At 40.1% G+C, this 22,572-nt stretch overlaps 1 protein-coding gene across 3 annotated transcripts in view; it reads right to left on the minus strand.

Annotated features, from left to right (window-relative positions):
• Positions 1–22,572, minus strand: part of LOC144515024 (myocyte-specific enhancer factor 2A-like) — a 51,420-nt gene that overhangs the window by 16,666 nt on the left and 12,182 nt on the right. For 2 of the 3 annotated variants that reach the window (XM_078245758.1, XM_078245930.1), the window contains exons 2-3: positions 9,813–10,000; positions 5,848–6,051 (exon numbers count right to left, since the gene is read on the minus strand). In XM_078245758.1, the coding sequence (XP_078101884.1) occupies positions 5,848–6,051; positions 9,813–9,866 (258 nt within the window). In that variant the 5' untranslated portion in view covers positions 9,867–10,000. Of the gene's footprint in view, positions 1–5,847; positions 6,052–9,812; positions 10,001–10,742; positions 10,903–22,572 lie in introns of those variants that run through there. The other variant, XM_078245841.1, reaches the window with a different exon arrangement.

The following is a 22,572-nucleotide window of genomic DNA, read 5'->3' on the forward strand; positions in this document are numbered from 1 at the left end:
TATCAAGTATCAATTTTATCACAAGCTTATCTCAGGGAATTACATAACTCGTAGAGCTATCACACAAAAGTCTGCCAACACTGAAATGTGCCTGTGTAAACAAGAAGTGCTGTCGTGTGATTAAATATTCATCCCTTCTAACAAGGGCTAAAATGTGAAAATAAACTCCAACTGTTGATCATAACTTGTAATATACCTGCAAGAACATTGTAAACATTACTGTAAGTTGACAGAGCTCCAGAGCAAAAATGCAGCATTCCAGCATTGATATTCAACGCATAATGACTCAGCAATCATTATTAATGATGTGAGGAGAAATGAGCCAAATTACGACGGATGGAAAGTTTTTGTTTGCTAAGCATCATTCTATGATTCAGGTGTAAACTCTGCATGACTTTACAACCAAAGAGGAGGAAAGAGGACAGCTGTTACTAATCATGTGATCACTCCAGTTTCTTCAAATGTTTTTACACCATTCTCAAGTAGTTTATCTTTAAATATGGGGGAGGAAATAAGTTGTTTTCTTTAGAGAATGGACAGTATGATGGCATGGAGGGACACAGAGTAGACTCAGGAGTGAAGGGTCTAATGGGATTTGGTCCAAGACCCACCGGGCTATATGTGGCTCCACAGATGCTGTTTTAAACCACTGCATCATGTCTGGGCACTGACGACTATCTTAAAGTGTCTGTTAGAGGATCTGAGAGTGTGTGTCTCCTTATCATCGCAAATGTCAAAGTCGGCTTTAGTGGATCTCCAAAGGCATGTGGATCATTGCCACCATGAGGCACGAGCTGCAACGCTAAGCATCTTAACATGTGAGGTTGATGTTTTGTTGCTGTTGGGGCTGCATCAAAGATAAAATAAGGCCTCCCCGTATTCCCTGGAGAGAGTATTTTCCAGTTGGGTGATTGCCCTACAGGCTAAGAATAGGGAGATGTCTGAGATGTGATTCGACACATCTGTGCAGATAAACTCACACACTTTCAAAGGCCAGAATCTATGTGCAGTTTCTGCACATATTTCTTTTATGAAGCATATTTCTTTTACTTGCACTAAACCACATCAACCAACCACTGTGCTGTATGCCACAGTGTCAGGTTTCAGTGTGTTGTAGTTCTCACTTTCTGTTATGGTTCTGATTTCTCTCTGGGCTCTGCAGGCTGCATACCTTGGACGGCTGCTCTTTTGTTGTTGACACTCAACTCTGCTGCACACAAACCTGTCTCATTATTATGACAAAAGTAATCTGTCAGTGAGATTAGCTGACCAGTTGACTGACTTTGTAGCGTAAAGTCTTCCAGGCGTCCATCTTCATTTTAGGCTGACATTACACTTATATCTCCTCTGTACATTTTGTAGATAGATCTGTAGAGTTGACTTATTGCTTAATTCAAGTTCAAACTGAAATGAAAATGCAGGTTTGCTATGAAATCATGACATATCCATATTCACACATTCCTGCTATCATATCATCAATATGCATCTAAATCTACCTCTAAGATAAAGTATCATGAATAGAAAAGATCCAGACAATGGAATTAACTCACTTTTGGAAACCCTGTGTATTTTAAGAAAAAGAAAAACCTAAACAGTCAAGTTAAATTATTTAGAACCAAAGCAAAGGAGACAGGGTTTCCTCGACAAACAATAGGGATCAATGATTGGTTGTTAGGTGCATACATTCGCATTTCTGTCTGGCAAATGATTGGTCAACTGACGGTGCTGCTGTTCCCCCCCCCCCACTCATTGAACAGTCCTGCGAGCCACAACCACATTAGAGAATATTTACAGGGAAATATTGGCAACTCTACTCAAGGGAGAGGAGTTAAGGTCTGCCCAAAAAGTCAGTAGATTTGTCGCTAGCAGCTTTTTTTGGGTGATAAAACGTTGTCAAATCGAGGGAGAAAGGGGAGAAAGTTGCCAAGTTACCAACACTGAGACTCTTATATCTGTACAGTAAATACGATGCAGCCCAGTCCAAAAGGTAACACCAGCACCTCTAAAGCTTATTAACATGTTACATATTGTTGTTTTATACTGTACAAAACAAAAACCATAAAAAACAACACAAAGTTCTACAGGGGGTTATGTGCTGGACTATTTCTCGGCCGGTACCAAGCAAGACATGATAGTTGGAACAATCTTCTCATCTAACTCTCAGCCAGAAAGCGAATAAGCACATTTCCCCAAATCTCAAACTATTCTTTTACAACACTAATGGTGGATAACTGACTCTATGTGGGCTTGAAAAGGAAAAAAAATTAAAATGGCGTTGTATAGGGCTGGACAATTAATCGAAAATGTATCTACATCAAAATTCTGAAGCTGTTATTGACGTATTTGACAATAATCTCAATAATGTTTATAAAACTAAATTGTGACTTTTTTCACAAGAAATTGTATACATTTTCAATAAATAACCATAATAGTTCCCACTTTGTGTGTTTCCTTTAAATATTTTAAAATAACAAAAATAAACACTTCTGAATTACAAAAAAATATCTCACCTTCAATATTTGAGCCTATTTACAGTACAAACCTTGCCAATGAACTATGAGGAGAGAAAAAAAACGAATCACAAAAATTTAAATAATCTGTGGCCGGGTTGGCTCAGCGGGTAGAGCAGGCGCACATATACTGAGAGGTTAATGCCTTCGACGCAGAGGTCCAGGGTTAGAATCCAACCTGTGACAATTTCCTGCATGTCTTCCCCCCTCCCTCTCCCCTTTCTCACCCAGCTGTCCTGTCAACATTTAAAGGTGGAAAAGCCCAAAAAGAAATCGAGGTAAAATGTGCAATTAATCGCGATTTTGATTTTAGGTCATATCGTGCAGCCCTAGCGTTGTATTAACATTTTCAAGCTACACAGTGTGACGTTTCTCTGGTCAGTGTTGCACCATGATAGCTGAGTTAACAGCTAAGCAGCTAACGATGCTAGCACGTCTGCAAGCATCCTTGGCTCTCACATGTCAGTCAGCCAGGTCCATCCGATGTTTCCACAAAAATTAATTTATCCTCCTTTGAAAATGAAAAAAAATCAACGAGTAATAGCTGATATATTATTATATAAGTGATCAGTATTCAAATTTCAATTTCACTTAAACTACCAAACAAAGTTCAGAGATCCAGCCTATGCTGGATGTGTAGACTGCCTGTGTGTGCCAAATAAACGTTGCGAGCTGTTTGTTTGTTTGTGCCAGGGAGATAATCATCAGCAAACATCATCATCTTCCATCAAACAACAATGAATCCAAAGAAGCTTTCTGCTGGTCCGTCACAACAGGGGAAGTCTGTTGCAGCCTGTGGTGTATTACTTACTCAGTCAAATTTCCTGCTTGAATGTTGCAAATGGACCTAGGCATATGTAAAAGATCAACCTCTCACTTTCCAGGCTTTGTTTTAACTAGCTTGTCTGTCTGCATGACATGTGTGGGAGAAAACAAATAAGGGTTTTAAGCAGGCAAATCGAGCTCTGCTAATGGCTTACAGAGCCGACACAGGTGTCTTCTTGTGGTTTACAGCAGGAGAATAGACGCAGTTATGCTATTTAGAATAATTATAGGTGGTATTAATGATGCATATTAACAACCTTAATAAAATAATAATGAAAAAACCTTAAGAGCACCGCTATCTGGTGGAAGCCAGGTCGCCCCGGTGAGTGAGCTAACCATGCAGCTAACTACTGCTCTGTTTGCACTGTTGTCATTAGCGCTGTTAGCGCTCCCAGTTTCCCCCTCTCTCTCCCTTTGTGATCTGCTGAACAGTGGTATTAGCTCCGTATGAGCACAAATATTGATTAAAAAATGTTTTGATTTAAAAATTGTCCTCCAGAGTCTATGATCAGAACTCCGTCCATGGGAATGGTCTGTTATACAGAAATAACAGAGTGTAGAATGCCATGATTGACCAATCAGAATCCAGTATTCAACCAAGCTGTGTAATAATGCATATTAACAACCTCTACTGCTACGATCTTTACATCTAACAGGATGAATTCAGCTTTCAACAGTTGTGGTCTTTGGAGAGGCTTTACTGTTACACATTCATGTTCCTGTTTATCCCAAAACCTGTGTTGGCTTCAGGTTTGTTTTTTGTTCTTTGCAGTCCTATAAAGTCTTATTCCCCTGTAGAAACAATGTTTTCTAAGATTTACTTGGGAAGGTTAAGCTTGAGTTAGTGATTCTGGTAACATAGAAGACACAAAGTGAAGACAGAAAGCAGCTGGAAAACATGCCTGGACTCTCCTGAAACAAACTTGAACACTAAAGCTCTTCTCTTTTTTTATAAAGGGGGAAGAGGCACTTTGAAAATAAACACAGTTAGTTTGGGAAGTTTAGCTTCCTTTATATTTAATAGTTTGTGTGTGTGTGTGTGTGTGTGTGTGTGTGTGTGTGTGTGTTTGTGTGTGTGTGTGTGTGTGTGTGTGTGTGTGTGTGTGTGTGTGTGTGTGTGTGTGTGTGTGTGTGCGTGTGTGTGTGCGTGCAATAAATTCAGGCTCTCAGCAAGGCAAACACGCAGTAGAAGCTTAGAAAAACAGCCAGAACGTGAGTCACGATGGCCATTCATTTTTAATGGCAGCTGCAATGAGTACGTGCTGTGGGAGACAGGACAGCGCTGCTCAGGGACTAAGATGCAACAGCAGGGTCCCACAGAACATTATCCAAAGTTGGAAGACCAACCTATTAGTAGTCTTTTATCTATTTCCTGCAGAAAATCTCAGTCTCCATTATTTGTTAAGTCCATTTGTACAAGCACTGCAAACTCTTGCTGTCCAGCACATTCTGAGTAAACAAAACAAGATGCACTGAAAGTCTGACAGGGCAGATGTTCCGCCATTGTCATTACTTCTTTATGTCTTTTCACCCACTCAACCTGCCAAGTTTGGCCATTAAAATGAGCAAACCATCAAGTCTTACAGTTCATACTAATTAACTTTATCTCTCTTTTAACAACTAAACTAATCACTAAATATTATTCTTCATCACCCTTAAACTATATCAAAGTGTTAGCATGCATACTGTAAACAGCTACTTACCAGAGAACTATTATTTTTGCACCAAACCTTTTCTCACATTTTGGGGAAGTTGGACCATCTTGCCAAATTTAATCATTCTAAAAACCCATGTTAGTGTGTGTGATCCATAGAAGGATAAGATCTCACGTTTCACTGTATGCTTTTTATATGTTCATTAAACTCTTGATCAAAAACTATAACTAACTATATTTGAATTTTTTTGTTGTTGCGATTTTTGATGTTTTAATTTGTAATTGATTTTATTAGATATTAGGACTTAATTGTCCCTCAGGGTTTTGCAACCAGTATAACCAAATTAAGTCCTGATTACCTCTTGAAGTCCTATTGTTCTTTATTACAGGGACATCCTGGTAGTCTCTCCTGCCTCTCCAATGTTACAGCTAATCTTGGAATGTATTTTGTGTTGTACAGTATATAAAGTTCAGCATTTATGTGTTCCCTCAAATGACAAAAATACTTTGAATGCCTTTCAAATGTCTCGTGTCACCTATCAATTCCCAGGGCACTCTGAACTATCAAACGACAAACTCTATTAAATATTATATCTTTTCTACCATTTTGCAACATTGCATATTTGTATTTAGGCATTTACCTGGCACTCACAACAACACTATTTACATTGTGCAACAGCATAATAGGTTTCAATAGATCACCCATCAAAAGTAATTTTTTCTCCAAACACAGACTGGACATTAATAAGACTGTACCAGGGTACTGTATTTTGTCAGAGCTCTCCAATGACGACACTAGCGCTGACATTATGACATGAGATAGAGAAGACCATATGAACTAAATTACACTGCACTCACCTCTACAATGTCAGAATTGGTTCTGCTCTCATGGGGTTCGTTGTACTCAGTGTATTTCAGCAGGACTTTATCCATGTCAGTGCTGGCATACTGGAACAGCTTGTTGGAGCTGTTAAAGATGATGAGGGCGATTTCACAGTCACACAGAACGCTCAACTCATAGGCCTTCTTCATCAGACCAAACTTCCTCTTCATGAAAGTCACCTAGAAAGACAGAAACCAAGGATTCATCTAGTTTTCTTCAAATATCCGCCCCTGTCCCCTGACATTAAAGGACGAGGAAAGAACTATGAGGAGTTTGGCTTCAATAAGTAGAGGTTTTGACCAGAAAAGTTGTTAAGCCCAGTGCGGGCCAGTGACAGACTGATGGCAGTTACCTTGGTCCTTTGGTTCTTTGGCCCTCCATTAAGTCAATGATAAAAGCTGAGTGAAGATGTGAAAATATGTCTAAGTTTCCAACTGAAGAAAATTACTTACTTAAAAAAATTCTCCAATGGTTAGGCCTGGTGGGCCACCAGGCTTGCCATACACTGGGGGGAACCTTGGAACCTATGAGCATCATACAACTCAGTGCTTACTCAGAGGCACAACCAATTTACATGCAGGAAGAACAACACGGTTCCCAAAATAGGGTCGCAATAACCTGGAAATCTACTGGAATGCCACTGATTAAGTGGGTGGGGAATGAGGGTGGGGAAAGCAACTGAGTAATGTTTACCCTCCCTTAATGATTACTATCAAGCTGTTGTTCAGCCTTGATTATGATCATATTCCTTGAAAGGCCAAATACTGTCAGTAAAACTTAATGAAGGATATAAAAACAAAAAAATCATTCCAAGCATGCAGTGTTATATTGTACTTAGGGCTGCACAATATAACGTTTGTTTTTTTTCATCGTCATCGCGATATCAACTTGCGAACATCTGCAACAACAAGTTTTTGTGTTAGTTGACAGAAAATATCTGTAAAAAACTGCACTTTCACCTGTAACTGTCATTCTTTTTTAGTGGTGCCTTTTATGTTCAATACAATGTTCAATTTGTTCAATAAAAGAATGTTGGAAATGATTTCCTTTCATTTGTTTTAAATTCACCAAACAATTTGTTGTATTTTAGCAGAATACTGAAAGCAGCAGAACTGAGTACACTTTATCTGATTATTTATCCCAAGTAATGTCGTTATCGCGATATTTAACAATATTGCATATTTTCCAATATCGTGCAGCCCTAATTGTACTGCGACTCAAAATGATAAGCGCTCTTGAAACCTTTATGTTCCCTGACACCATAACATGCATCTCAACCATAAGGCTTAAGTGAAATGTTTGGAGTGCACAGGTCACACATGGATCACACTCTCATCCCTTTTTTTTGGTGTGCAGTTAACTCCCTGCAGTGAGTCATCTGTATTTGTCATGGCCTTTGGGATCCTGACTTATGTCTTCCCACCTTCTCACACCTCCAAGATTTCCAGCAATGCAGAGTATCAGATGTATTTAGTTAATGTTTTCCTGCTTCATCTTCTTACATTTCTACACATTCACAGCTCTACAGCTCAAACACAGTCTTCTACTGTTGGCTGCCTAGCCATTCTACTGGAGTGGTTAGTTAAGGTACTTGCTTAAAGGCACTGTATCAGAAGTTGTTGATGAAGTGAAGACTCTTGCTTCTTCAATATTACCAACACAAATATAAATACTAACAGCAACTACAATTTCCCCTCAAGTTGTAGTCAAATTCTACAACACGTTAGTACTGATACATGGAGGAGGAGCCGAGTAATTTGCAAATTGTTTGGTGATTTGTTTTTCCAGTTTCAGTCTCTCCAAAGGTTATAGTTGGTGTTCTGCCAAAAGTTGCAGTTCACTGATGGTATTTCTAAATTATCCTATAAACATGGCATTGAAGAGGGGTTAGGAAGAGGAGGAATCTCCTAATCAGACTGGCAGTGGTGTTTCAAGCAAGCGTGTGTGCATTTCACAGATATTTAATCTGTTTATCAGAAAACATCCACACCCCTCCCATACTTTTCCACTCTTCTTGCCCCCTGAAATAAAGACACAAACAGAAACATCCCCTCAATCTGCTGTAACTTCTGAGCCTTGATCTCCTTGGAGGAACTTATGCTTCCTCCAAAGTGGGCAACACTGGAAGTCAGATAAGTGACATATCCAGAGTGGAAGCTATAGCTTTCCTAAGCCAAAGCATGTCAGTTGTTGGATAAATGTGTGGAATCTGGTGACGTCCAGCCGCTCTCTACTTCCAGCCCAACTTGAAGGCTTTTACCTAGGGAACTGCAAAGAGTACCATTATATGCATGATAGCATTGTGGCTTTTCATATTTTATAGCACAGGAAGCCAGATAGAGTTAGACATGTGCTGTTGAAAAGTGATTTAGTCTCCTATTTAGTCATAAAAGTCTATTTTTATAAAACATTTGGACATTTTCCCAATAGGGATGATATAATGTCACATTTGGTCTCCAGTGCAGTTTAATTTGTTTTCAAAATGTCTGAGAAGCTAAATGTCCTCAGCCAAGATGTTGAAGCTCCTGCAACCTCACATGTTCCAGTTATGGAGCAAAGACTGCATCAAATGGCCAACCAAGTTCATGTTCAACCAAGCTGAACATTTGCACTAATGCCACAAGCATTTGGAACAGTAGTAGTCACTGAATAAATGCTGCATCTCATTACAGTAACTGGATTAGATAATAGTGGAAAAATGCACGCAACAATACTCACTATGATTCCAAGGGCAGTTACCATTAAAGTTGTGGTTTCTTTTTTCATAGTTACATCCTAAATGATGTTTGAAATCATGTTCTTTATTTCTTGAGCTTTCTTGTCTTGCAAATATATTTCTATGAAAAGAGATAACAAAGAACTACCTTGTTCCTCTTTTAGAATATACTTTTGACTGCTGATAACTGGTGTATAGCTGGTGCATCTTTTCTACTGCCATTATTATAGAACTCTGCATAATGTGTAATAGTGTGGTAGTTTAAAAAAAGAGGAAAACCAGTAAAAAACACTTCATGCACTTTAAAGATAAAACAAGAACACAAGCCAACTTACCGAAATAGAGTACAAGAAGCTAAATATACGGCAGGCTCCGGCGATACACACCTGACAGCTAAAGTAGTGTCTATCTAAAAAGGCTTTGGCCAAGACAACCAAACATCAAATATAAACATCATCCCAGATATTTATTTTCCAGCCACATCCCTATTTCCAGCGCCTGTGCCTTCCTTTCAGACAGGCTGGTATTTGTTGTGCTGTTGGGGGTGATATATATAGAGGAGACAGACAGAGAGGGATTCCAGTGGGTAGCAGTGTGGCTGCGCAAGGAGACGGTGAGGAGAGAAGGCCACTGTGTGTCCCTAACACTGACCCACCCTGCTAATGACAGGGTGCCGTCCGGACCCAGCTAACCCCAAATTACTGCTGTCGCCACCAGCTGTGACCAATGCACTCTCAAAAGTAAAATGGCTGAGAGGGATCTTTAGGAGTTTTTTTTTTTTTAATCGAAACTAAAGGGGATCCAAAGAAGGCTCTCTGAGGGATCCCTTCGTAAATTGTTCATGAACCCGTCAATACATTCAGATAATAGTTGGTCTTTCTACAGGACACTCTAATATAAACTATAATAGGGCCACTGTTAAATGGCAACTTCACACTGCTTGTTGCTCCTCTGAATCTTCAAACTCAGTTATATCACTAGAGTGGGATCTTAGCAGCATTCAGGGCCACACATCAACACATCACATATCATAAAAGCTAACCAAAGCTGCCTCTAGATGTTGTTTCCCACAGCAGAAACATAGTGTGTTTTGTATGGTGTGTTGTGATACAGAAGACTGAGGAAAGGATCAACAGTGCAATGTTAGGAGAAGGTGCACAGGAATAAGTATACAACTAAATGGCTAAGATGTAAAATGAGATGACAAAAGGAAAAGACACTGACCTGTCGGTTCCTCTCATCTACAATCCGGGTGATCTGGATCTTCTTCCTCCCCATTGCAAAAACAACTTCTTCTAACAGCCGAAGAAGAATATCAGTGGGCTTCAGGTAGTCAAGAGTTCAACAGACAATCCTTAACACATAGTTCCACTGTCAGCTCTGTTACTCCAGTGTCAGTTTTTCATGGCTTGCTGAAATAGAGCAAGATAGAGACAGGGTTAACATTAACATTGGCAAAAAAAACGTTATATTCAGCAAATGCATTTAAATAAAATAAAATACAAAAGCTCATAGATCCCTTGCACCAAGACAGAAGGCTTGGGCAGAACATCTTTGCACTCTGGGATGGACTTAACAGACACTGTCCCTAGTTTAATAATGACGGATGAATAGAGTACATCTATATAGTTTACTAAAGGCTGTTTTCTGGAGACATTTTTACACAGTTTTTCAAATGATTCTGTACAAACATAACTGTGCAACCGTCTAGAATACTGTTTTCTAGGCCAGCTTGGCTCGACCAGATGGATCATTCTTGCCATGTGTCTTCGGGCTTTCCTCACTTTTGTCCCAGGAAGGATGAATACACCAGCTGCTTCTTCCCACCTGACAGCAAGAAGCTTCACCAGGAGGGCATCAAGTAAAACCAAGGTTCCCTAAACAATCAGCAGTATTTGCTAGTCCAGGACATGATCTCCCACAGGTTTCCAACCCACAAACGCACAACCAAGCCAAAGGCGGACTGATCCAGCATTTCTGCCACAGCAGAGTGCAGGAGTGCTATTCCTTCCATTCTTAACAGTCTCTTCCAAAGTCTTTTTGGCCCCTTGGAATTTAATCTGTGACCATTGTATTTACATTAAACACATCACGAAGGACTCAGAAGCACACTAACACTAGAGTTAAATCCAGTGCATCTACTTCATCACACACCTTGTCTAGCTGGCTCCAAACTCTCCTCCACAGCAACACTTCTTCACGTGCACCAACATAAATATTCAGCTCCACAGTCTTGAGTGAACTCAACTCTGCTCTCCCACTCTCTCCTCCTGCAGGAGTGCCCACCTGCCTTGCTCTGTCCCTCCTCTGCTCAGCCTTAGCATTTCTGAGCCCTGCCTTCCCCTAGAGCTCCTTAGCTCTCTCCTAATCTCATTTGATCTGGGAGGGGGCAGAGAGTGAGGCGAAGCCAGGCTTTATTCTAACCCTCTCTGGATTACTGCAGCATGTGAATCCCAGAGCTGAGCCACCAAACCCACCCACTGCAGACCCCGTTCACAGGGTTGGGAGATGGGAGAAATACATTTGTCATGCACCAGTAGAAATGTATTGGTGATTATTTTCTGATTTAAATGACCTCTATATTTAATCAAATATAATATAATGGAGTGCCAGTCACTCAAATACCCCATACAGCAGCTAAATGAAGAATTTAAAATGCATTTAAAAGCTAGCTGTTTATGGTATTGTGGTCTTCTCCCTTTGAGTGATTGTTTAAAAGCTTCCTATTAAGAATACACCCTTACATTTCATATTTATTTGTCCTTGAACATTTAAGAGCTACACTGTATATAAATGAAATTGGTTTGCAAGAGACTGCACGCTATCTTCTAACCCATCCAATTCACCACCAGCTCAGATCCCAGCTGACCCTGCCAAGTCAGTTCAGGGTACACACTGCAAACAAAGACTCCTTGCATATTTGGGATTTAAGGGTCACAAGGATTTATCTGTTTCACAATCTGGATGATTTGATTGCAAGACACAAATATTTTGAAAAGAGAGGAAAAAAATCCTTTGCACTACACTCCTGTGCTGCTATTTCCATGAGAAGAGACATTTCTTTCCGCATGTCTTCTTCAGTGATTGCTCAGTTTAATTGAATCAGATTGTTCAGTTTAATTTAATTGAATCAGCTAAACTCTGTAGCAGTGTAAAGTCACTTTATAATGCTCTCTGGGGAAATCTTTGAAAAGCAGAAGGCGTTTTCTAGCACTTGTAATAATTGAGTTATTGTGTTGATAATAATGCGTTGTTCTTCTAAAAGACATAATGCACTGGTTTTAGCAATAATCGATTTGAAACATTTTGAATCACAATAATCAAGCTGAATAAAAACTACTCTCTAGTCTGCCAGGAATAAAAAGCTGAAACTGGGACTGACACTATATTATCAATACATTTTTATTTGCCACATGAAATCGTACGAAGTACAATTCCTGTGAAATGTTATGCCATCAGCTCCTTGAACTTGTGCATGATTCATCATGAAGCAGAATGTGGCCATCAGATCAACACAACAGTCACTCGGTTGAATGGCTCCAGGACTGCAGGATCCAGCCAAGTCTCGGTGGAAGGACACCACAGCTCCCGACATCCCGCTGGAAAACGTCACAGGCACGGAGGCCAGCTCACTGTCCGACGCCTGCACACTGGCTAGCAGGATGCCCAGTGTTCAATTCCTCCACGCATGCCTCGGTGCCCTCTCTGATGTAGAGATGGAGATGGATGCAGAGATGGTCTTGCTTGTCCATTAGTCTGGATCGTAGCCATAGGTCGTAGGTATCTTCACCCTTCACTTTGCGACGAGAGCAGATGTGAGTTGCGCATGCGTCACTTTGCGACAAGTAGCCTACAAGATGCTAACGACAGACTTCTGTAATGTCAATACAGTAAAAATGGACCTACAACGAAGTTCGTTCACTGCTGGCTACAAGTTAGCAATCAAACATAACAAAGGCTGTCACTTGAATGGCGTTTTGAGCTAACGTTAGCAATCAAACAATCATAGATAGCTAAAACGTTATTGAAATTATTACCATCTTCTGTTATTGTATGTAAAGAGAAAAGTTTATTATTTAATGGATTTCACAAATTTCAGTATGACACGTTACGTTGTAAACAGTTTAAATCTGAGCATGCGCAACTCACGTCTGCACTCGACCAGAGCCGGTCTGACTCGACTAACATCGGGTATGACACGTTATGCCGTAAACCGTTTAAATCTGAGCATGCGCGACTCACATCTGCACTCGACTCACATCGGGCAGTGACACCCTTTCCTCTGAGTTTACTCTGATGTTTACATTTGAAAACTCTAACCAGCCAGGCAAGCAGAGTGAGCAGGGGACTGGTGAGTTGATTTCCCTATCCTGATCAGAGACTCGTCATCAGATGGCCACGGAGATAGTCTTGCTAGCTTGAACTTATCTTCTCCACCTTTTTCTCTGTGTTTACATTTGAAAACGTCATTGGCCAGATGGCTAGCTAGCCCAGGCTAGCAGAGTTGGCAGGAGACTGACAAGTTGATTTCCCGATCCTGATAAAAGACTCATAGCCACATGCCATCATCACTGTCCAACGTCAACGACATAAAGCACAACTAATATTTGTAAAATAGATAGTTTAGCATACATTTTGCAGAGCTGATGGAGAGGCGATTGGAGAGGTCCACTACTTCTTCTTTCGGTTATTGCTGTCAGTGCCAGTGTTAAATATTATGGCTACTACTCCTTATGCCATTACTTAGACGACATTAAACATTTAGATGTGAAGATCTTCCAGTTTGACAACACTGACAATAGATATCTAGTGTGTTGTCCAGCTTTATATATAATATTGGTGATAAATGGAGGCTTGAATATAAAGTAGATACAATACAAATAAAATACAAATTTACCAATTTATAGACAATTTTCTCTCTTTGAAGATAAATCTCCGTCTCAGGCTGCAGAGTCTGCAGAGCAACGATGGAGCCTGTTCTACACTTACATCTCACATCCCGGACAAGTTGTCCTGATCAATGCAGATGTAATATGTCACTATGGCAGAAACTCTATCTTGCTGACGTAAAAATCAATACAACCCACGGGATGAGCCAACAGGCTGCAGCAACCAGCACTCATACGGCGAGCTATACTGTACGTTTTAATTCCATTCCATCCAAAAGAAAAGTCACACCTAATCTGGTACAATGAGCAGCACAATTTACACAGGACTGAATTATCTTGAGTCTCTTTTGAATCATTAACCTTTGGCAATTTTCAAGTGTCTTCAGATGATATAATAAAACGTATGTAGCAATTTAAAATAAAAACATTGGTTATACAATTTCAAAATGAATCCAAAGCCTGAAACACAACCTACATACGGTATGAGTCACATGCTGCTGAATCTGTAGGATTTTCCTTTGTTCATGGAGTGTATTTTTTGGTATCTCAGGTCCTCAGCTTGTAAAATAAAAAACTATTTTAAATAATGGTATTCACACATTATTATACATTTTGTGCATATTTAGCATTTTGGAAAATTATTTTCTAAATGTATTTATTAATTTCCTGAAAGGCCTGAAAAAAAATCAATGAAACAGCTCTTTCTAATCTATACTTGCCTCTGACCTTCTCAACGCCTCTCTTTCACTTCCAAATACCCCCCCCCCCGTTGTCTGGATGTATCCTTAACAAGAAATGCTAAGCCCCCGAGCGAACCTCACAGCCAAACGCTCTCCTCTTTATCTCACCCATGAAATCCAATTCCTGTGGATCTTTGGAAGTGTGACAATGCTTTGTGAGGGTGTGAAACACACTTCTCCAAGGTTGGATTGCAAAGGATTTCATATCTGTTATGCCTATACAATAGCAGAATGCCACTTATTGTTGTTTCGGTAAATGGAGCTGATTTTTCATCTAGCATTATTCTACACATAACGTATACTGAATGTTGTACATGACTGCATGATGAGCAGAACAAAAACTGTTTTTTTTTCTGTTTGCTACAAACAGTATTTCTGATGGCTAATATAGTGGTCAATAAATTCATTAATGCTTTACCTCCATTCTAAAGATATTTATCATTTGAAAAAGTGCACAGTTTCAAGTGTTTGCTCACATGAACATAAAGCATGGCTATGACAGGCTTAAAGGAACAGTTTGAAATTTTGGGAACCCTATTTATTTGCCTTTTTGTTAAAAGTTAGATGAGATCAATACCACTCCCATATCTGTATGATAAATATGAAACTGGAGTCATGCGATGGTTACCTTAGCTTAGCATAAAGACTGGAAACAGGAGAACAGCTAGCCTTACTCTGCACAGTGTAGATATGAGGTATCAATCTTCTCAGCAAACTGTTGGCAAGAAAGCGAATAATCGTATTTCCAAAAATGTCTAACTATTAGGCTACTTTAAACTATTCCTAGTTTTCAATCTTGTGACTAATTGATATATTGATAATAAAACTGATAATTGACTGATACATTGTTAATTTACAGGATCCCTAAATAACCACCAGATGCAAGGCACCTAACTCAATACTACTACAAAATCCTCAGTCGGTGACAGTAGAAGACCATGGCCTATGACTGTACTGGGCAGTTCTTAGGAAATATGAAGTGTACACAGTGGGAGTGAGGCGGCACAGCGGTGCAGTGTCAGGAAGAATGTTCTAGGGTCAAACCAGAGCCAGCTGGGGCCTTTTTATGCAGTTTCCTCACTAGCATTAGCACGACATTAGCCGCTTTCCGACCAAGTAGTTACAGGAACGTAGTTATAGGAAAAGTCCACTTCTAAACAGATCTACTAACTACTCTCCCCCAAAACCGTTTTTTCCAATTGCATTCGCACTGGCCAAGTGACCATAGGGACTGGTAGGAGGGGTAAGGGAGTGATGCACACACGGCAACGGTCTTTATAGCATTAAAATCAGAAAACAAATACACCAAAAAAAGTATGAACTAAATACTAAATCTAATATATATAGCATATTTGTCATAACTTAAACAAGTCTCCCGAAGAGTGACCGTGTGTGTGTGTGTGTGTGTGTGTGTGTGTGAGACGGCCGGCCAACGAGGTTGTCAAGCCCGCAGGCGCTTGTGGAGTTTAACTGCTAACCACAAGTTCCCGTTAATCTTATGATGGACATGTGTTGTGATATTTAATCAAACGATCCGTCAACGGCGAAATAAAAGCCTCTTATTTACGGGACCGGTCTGAGAGACCTCCAGCTCACAGCGGGGTCTCTGAGCAGGACTGGCCGAGTGACGAGCTAGCGGCCGGGGCAGGCGACTGCTGGCTGTCGCCTCACTTCATGGAGCTTCAACTCCGAAAACTTTGAAGCAAATTGAAGTAGGAGCTGAAAGAGTTACAGGAACTGCGGCCAAAGAGACTTAAAAATCCCCAAATTGGTCCAGTCGGAACACGAGAAAAAAAGGGTTCTAGGAATTTTACGTTCTAGGAACTGCAAAAATCCCTCCGGTTGGAAAGCGGCTATTGATTGCTCCTAATCACATACTGAGGGTTTTTTCATCCTTCACTATGTATTAAAGTGTTACCTTTAACACTCAAGCAATTATTCTTCCAATTGTCCTTGGTTTGGAAACTCTTACGTCTATCCCCATATGTGTGTGCATGTGTGTGTGTACACACACACACATGCAAACACACACACAGTATCACGCATTTAATCTTTTAGCATCCAGTGTGCAAAAGACCATGACAGGGCCCCTTTAACACTAGTCCATTGACCCCTATAAGACCAATAAACGGGGTTAACAATAAGCGTAAAAATAACAAATTCTAAAAGAAAAAACAGCACTAATTAACAGCTCCCCCCTTCTTTTAACATTGTCTCATGTAACGAATAAACACATTAGAGCTGCTGAAGGTTAATCATGCTAGGTCTTAACAGCACCAGTTTGTTTTCGGTACAAAGCAGCACAGAGTAATTGGCATCCCTTTCATCCCTCCTCCTCATTAAAGACCATGCATTCATCTCTAATTGTGTTGGCCCCACCATGACCTCTGCTCCAGTTCCTCCAACAGTGAATCAATAAGGTGTCAAGCTGATGCTACCCAGCATGCATCACTAGGTAACCCCCCCCACCCCTTCTTCTGCTACCAGTATAATAAAGTAACTACTGTGTCCAATAGGGCTGGGACGATATGCTTTTGTCCCAGTTTGATTCTTTCATGATACATGGGTGCCGATTCGATTTGTATCGCAATTTTCATTTATTGCGATTCTAGAAGTATTGCGATTCGATTCTTTAACTAAAACAAATGTTGAATAATACACTTCTTGAGAGAGTATATCATGTGACATTTCTAAAAACTCATTGTTTTCTAAGAAGACTGCACATCACCAGTCAGTCAGTCAGTCTAACATTTATTTCATTTGTATGGAAGTACATAACATGGATTTTCCTGGAAGCGGATATGATGTAGTTGCCGTCAGCGGTACCATATAAACAGAAAATAATTTGGTCAGTAGAATCCAATTTTAAAAAATCGTCGCAAAAAAAGAAATCACGATACATACGATTTTTGTTTTTTTTCCCACCCCTAGTGTTCAATATGTGCAAGAGTGAAGACTCATTTTGGTTGGGTAGATTACTGTATAGAGCTGGGCCTGGCTGTCAGTGAGGAAACAGCCGTGGCCAGATTCATGGCCATTTGCTGGAAGATGAAAGAGTTTCTGTTTCATCACTGTTTGCAGAAGTGTTAAGGACTGATGACACAGATTGCATTCCTTATTCACGTCTTAACATTCCCTGCAGCTTGCTCATCTCCATGCTCTGCTATACTTCTCTTTTTGCTCAATCTTGTCCTTCCTCCTCGAGCATCTTATTTGCATCGTATCCATCAGCAGGGAGAGAGCGAGGCTCTCTTGCTCGAGGCATAACTAGGCAGACTGTTAGAAGATTTTTCTCCCCCGCTAGTCCGGACTTTGAAGTTCTCATAACAAGTGGAGTTTTTACAAAAGTTCTTAAGGGGAACTTATACATGGTAAACAGGCAGGCCAGGTGGTGGTCCTGCTCCCTGAGGGAGGTGGAGTGAGATCAGGCTTGTTTACTGGCTGAAGTGTTTAACACTTCCCTGTTTAGAGTAGCACTCAATGTGCCGCCCCTCCCAACATGCCTAGTTGTGAATACGATTTTTCTTTGATGTAAGGAAAGCGAATGACAATTTATGTAAAAACATAATGGAGTTGCGGCTACTTAAAAGAACCAGCGATGAAATTAGCATTTTCTTATGCAAATGATGCTCTGACTGGCACAATACACAATCTTTGAATAAGCAGATGTTAATACAAACGTCACAACCAGCAACGACAGCGGCATGAGTTTCCTTGTAAATCTGCCCAATGACAAAACCTGAGATTCAGTACAGTCAATCTCGAAATGTTCCACTTCACCCTTTTCTATGGCTTATTATGTCTTTTATAGTAAGACAGGGACAAGGAAACAAAGTCTTGCTATTGTCTGCTGCCAGGCACAGCAAGAGCACGGACTGTGATGAATTCATCACCCTCATTAAAACAGGCTAGCATCTGGTTTTATGCAGCCTGCGTATCCACGCTGGCCTCTGCTGCTTTGCAGGTCAATAAGCTAATGAGTTTTTGCCTGAAATGTTATAATTAAACGCATCTCCTCCACCAGCAGCCCAGCCATTTAATGCCAGGCTGAAGGCCAGGGAGATTAGATGGCTCTAAGTGTCATCTGTCATCCCACCCGACTCCCCCGGTCAGTTAGCAAACCAGAAGATGCTGTGGTAATGTGTCAAGTATGAGTATCTATGAGGAGATGAGTGTGTACATCCATTTATGTCGAGGCAAAATGTGTTTTGAGCGAATACATATACAAAGCGTAGTTTCATCAGAAGCTGGCGCTATAGGCTACGCATGGCTGGAATCTGCCAGGAGACAGAGTAAAAGAAGCAGAGGTTGCTAACTGGAAACAAAACAAGTTGCCTTGGCCATCTAACCGCATGCAATATTTCTTTTTTTGTGGATGGCGACGGCATGACCCATCTTCTGATTGATTGGTTAGAGTTAGGGTATTCTATATCCTTGACGTTCCACTTCCAGGATTGCTCCATTGCCGCTGGAAAATCCGTCGGATTTCACTCATTTAGGCCGGATGTCCGTCCCCTTCCTCTTTCTTTGTGTTGGCGTTCTAACCTCTGGTGGATTTGTGAGGACTATGGTTAACTGCTCCTCAGATCTCTGCAGGGTAAATCCAGACAGCTAGCTAGACTATCTGTCCAATCTGAGTTTTCTGTTGCACGACTAAAACTACTTTTGAACGTTCACATGTTCCACCAAAACAAGCTAATAAACCAGAGCACGTTTTCCTCCCATCCCCAAATGCTATGTGGAGTAGCCAGACCTTCCCCCAGCATGCTTTGGAGGAGGGTCTGGCAAAGACTAGGGTTAGGGTAAGAATACCAGGGTAAGCCAATCAGAGGCAGAGTATCTACAAGGGAAAACATTGAGAGAGAAGAATTTGGTTCGTTTGGGCAAGTTTTAATTGTTCTTTTATGTCAGCAACTATTGGCTATGTTTTATGCTATACTGGGACAAAGACACTTCATGGGAATATCCAGGAGACGCAAACAGCGGAAACAGCTGATCGGTCATGTGAGTTTTATTTTTTCACTACGAAAGAAGGCAAAGGTGTTTCCACATCCCATTTTTTTGTGTGAAGTAAAATTTTATCGAATTATTCCGTTTTCATCCAGCTTTTCTAATAGAATAATTTAAAATGCGCATAAAAATACAGTATGTGAATGAAAACATGGCTACTGACACCCTATTCTCCAGCATGCAACACTGTTACTCACAATCTCCCAGCCTTATAAAATCTCCAAGACAGCAGTCTACTCATTTAATTACTGGCCCACTGTGATGTAATTTCATTATTGTGTTGCTTTTATGACAGTGGCAGTGGGATAAGATTTTCCTGTCTCAACACAGAGACACTGATGTCATGCCTGCAACACAGATGGAAACACAAGCTGCCCTGTAAAATATGGCTATGCGTCCACACTCTCTGTTCCTTTCATAAAAACAGTAATTGGTCTTCAGCTAGACTTTCAATACTGACATAATATGTTTATTTTTGCTCTCTTCCATTGTCATGTTTCCATGGGCCAAGCTAACAGCTGTAATACTGAAGTGAAGTGACACTGCCCTAGGTCATAAACCCCATACCCTACATGTTAGCAGATGGAACATGGGACAAACTAAAAATATTAAAGTATGCGTCAAATAAATTCTTCCAAAAGATGGTTTCTGTCATTTCACTTAGTTCTGATCATGCTAATTTTTGTTCAAGTGTTCATTTTTCTGATAAGTTTGTTTTTTATTAGTTATTTGAGGTTATAAAAACGGGATGACACGTCATGATTGACAGCTATGATTGACTTGTGTTTGATCGGGCAGGTGTATGGGCAGGACTTTGATACCGCGGCTCCACCGCCCAATCACAACACGGTGATGTGTTTTGTTCCCAACTGCCCCAACAAAGTGTTGAATTCACAACAGAAAAACTTGAAATGGAATACTGAAAGGGAAAGCCCTTCCTGAAGCAGCAGGTCCTCCCACTTTGGAACTATTTGAAAGCTCTCTTGTTTGTTTATTGTTTCAACCTTAAATATATTCATTCAACCTTAGCTCCACTCCACATTAGTCGCCCTAGTCATGTGGGGCCCCCAGCAATGCGTTAATGCTGCTTGGGGGTTCCCGTAGGGCTGGGCAATATATCGATATTATATCAATATCGTGATATGAGACTGGATATCGTCTTAGATTTTGGATATAGGAAGTGTTGCCTTTCCTGGTTTTAATAGCTGGTTTACAGTGAAAAGATTTATGTTTATGAATTAACTTACCAGACTGTTCTAGCTTTTCTATTATTTACCTTTACCCACTTAGTGATTATATACACATTAATGATGATTATTTATCAAAAATCTCATTGTGTAAATATTTTTTTGTAAGCACCAATTGTCAACCCTACAATATCGCCGCAATATCGATATCGAGGTATTTGGTCAACAATATCGTGATATTAGATTTTTTTTCCATATTCCATCTTCAGAAAAAAGTGTCTTGAGAGCAATGCTAAAGCGAAAGGTGATAAATAGATGTACAGTATAATATCCACAGAGTAAGTAGTAAGTAAAGCACTTTCTAATCATACAGTACAGTCATACAAACACCACATATACAGTATATATACTGTATATCTGCACAGACAATTTTTTCATCTCTCAGCCTCATAACTTTGTCTCTCTAGCCTTTGATCTACAAAATGATATTATAATGAATTCTTTAACATGTTTTGTTTGTTCCGGCTCTCATTGAAATTCTGTGCTTTCAGCAAAGTAATATCATCCTTTTAATGTTGTGAGGCGATGGTAATAGAGCCGAGACCTCTATCCTGAGGACACACACACACACACACATACACCAACACTACCATCTCTTTGAGATTACTGGGTAAACAGTGGCCTTTTTTCAAGTTGGGATATATACAGGACAAGTAAAGTTCAGTTGGAATCATTACACAAGTCCTTCCACATACATTCATCCTGTATCAATCTCACATCAGTGGTGTATAGTATACAGACGTATCAAAGATTGTTCCTTGCAAATGGAACATCAAGTGAGTGTGCCACTAAAGCATTTTACGGCAACATTTTAGGTGGAGTGTGAGTGGCTAATGGAGATGAATAACTGACACAATCTCAAGGCTTTGGCATACATTTCAAATGGCTGAACTTTTTTATGGGAAGCTTGAAGCTACTTCTAGAAATGTGTAGTGTTCAACACCCAAGACAATCACTGCTGACAGCTTACATTTTAGGAGAAAAACCCACCGAAAAACTTTAGCCTTTGTGTAAAGTGCTTCACCCCAATTATGCTATTTTTTTAAACTAATTTGTATTTTGTAACTCATGTTTCTTTTTATTTATTTATTCATATGTATGTGCATGTGTGTGTGAAGCACTTCGTAACTGCGTGTTTTTAAAAGTGCTATATAAATAAAGTTTTACTTACTTACTTACTTACACTTCTCCTGATCAAAAGAAGGGGAAGAAGTGGGTGCTTCCACTGCCCTGTGAAACTACTAACTTTTAAGTGCCATTATTCAAGCCTACAGTTGTTCAGTGTTTGAGTATAATTTAATGGAACACAAGTATTGCACACAATCAGAATGAAGCCTTCCGCTCATTATAGGTGAGGATGTAGTTTTAAGTGCTTGTAAATGCAGCCAATGTTAACATTATAATATAACCTTATTATAATGTAAACTTCCTTTCCTTGATAAAATGTTTGTGTGATTGGTTAGATTTTGTTAGCAGCTGGCGTAGCTCATCCATCCTTCAAACTGACTGTAGACTGTTCTGGGAAGGAATTATTAGGCTGTGAGCAAATGTGCTGGTATGAGAAGATATATTACATCTGGGATCATATGGGTCAACAGGGATTAGGGTGTATAATTGCTGAAAGCCATGAGATCACACGGGTGCTTCTGTGGGAAACTAACATCAGCCTGAACAGCCAGGCTACAGCAGGGCAAGCTGACTTCAATTTGTACAGTAGTCACCAAAACCACCAGATTATTATTGACATTATGAATTCTTACTGACCTAAATTTACTATACCAATACTAAAAGGTTTGATAATCTGAATCCCATATAAATCAACTGAAAAGAGCTACTGTATGGCAACAAATTACAGCTAACCAACCAATATCATGTACATATTCAGAAATATTTTCTCTAAAAGACAGTAACAGCCTTAAACAGACCGTCCTCACCCAGAAATCGACCGTATAGTTCGATTCGACTCATATTTACATTTGCTGTTAGGCAGCGACCTCTCGTGGCTGTAGTAATTCATCACGGGAGCAAATGACAAAGTGAGGTGACAAAGTATCGTTTCACTCAGGAGACTGGGGTTCGTGTCTCGTGTGAAACCAAG

Source organism: Sander vitreus, chromosome 1 (genome assembly GCF_031162955.1).
Source record: "Sander vitreus isolate 19-12246 chromosome 1, sanVit1, whole genome shotgun sequence".
NCBI classification, from domain to species: Eukaryota; Metazoa; Chordata; class Actinopteri; order Perciformes; family Percidae; genus Sander; species Sander vitreus.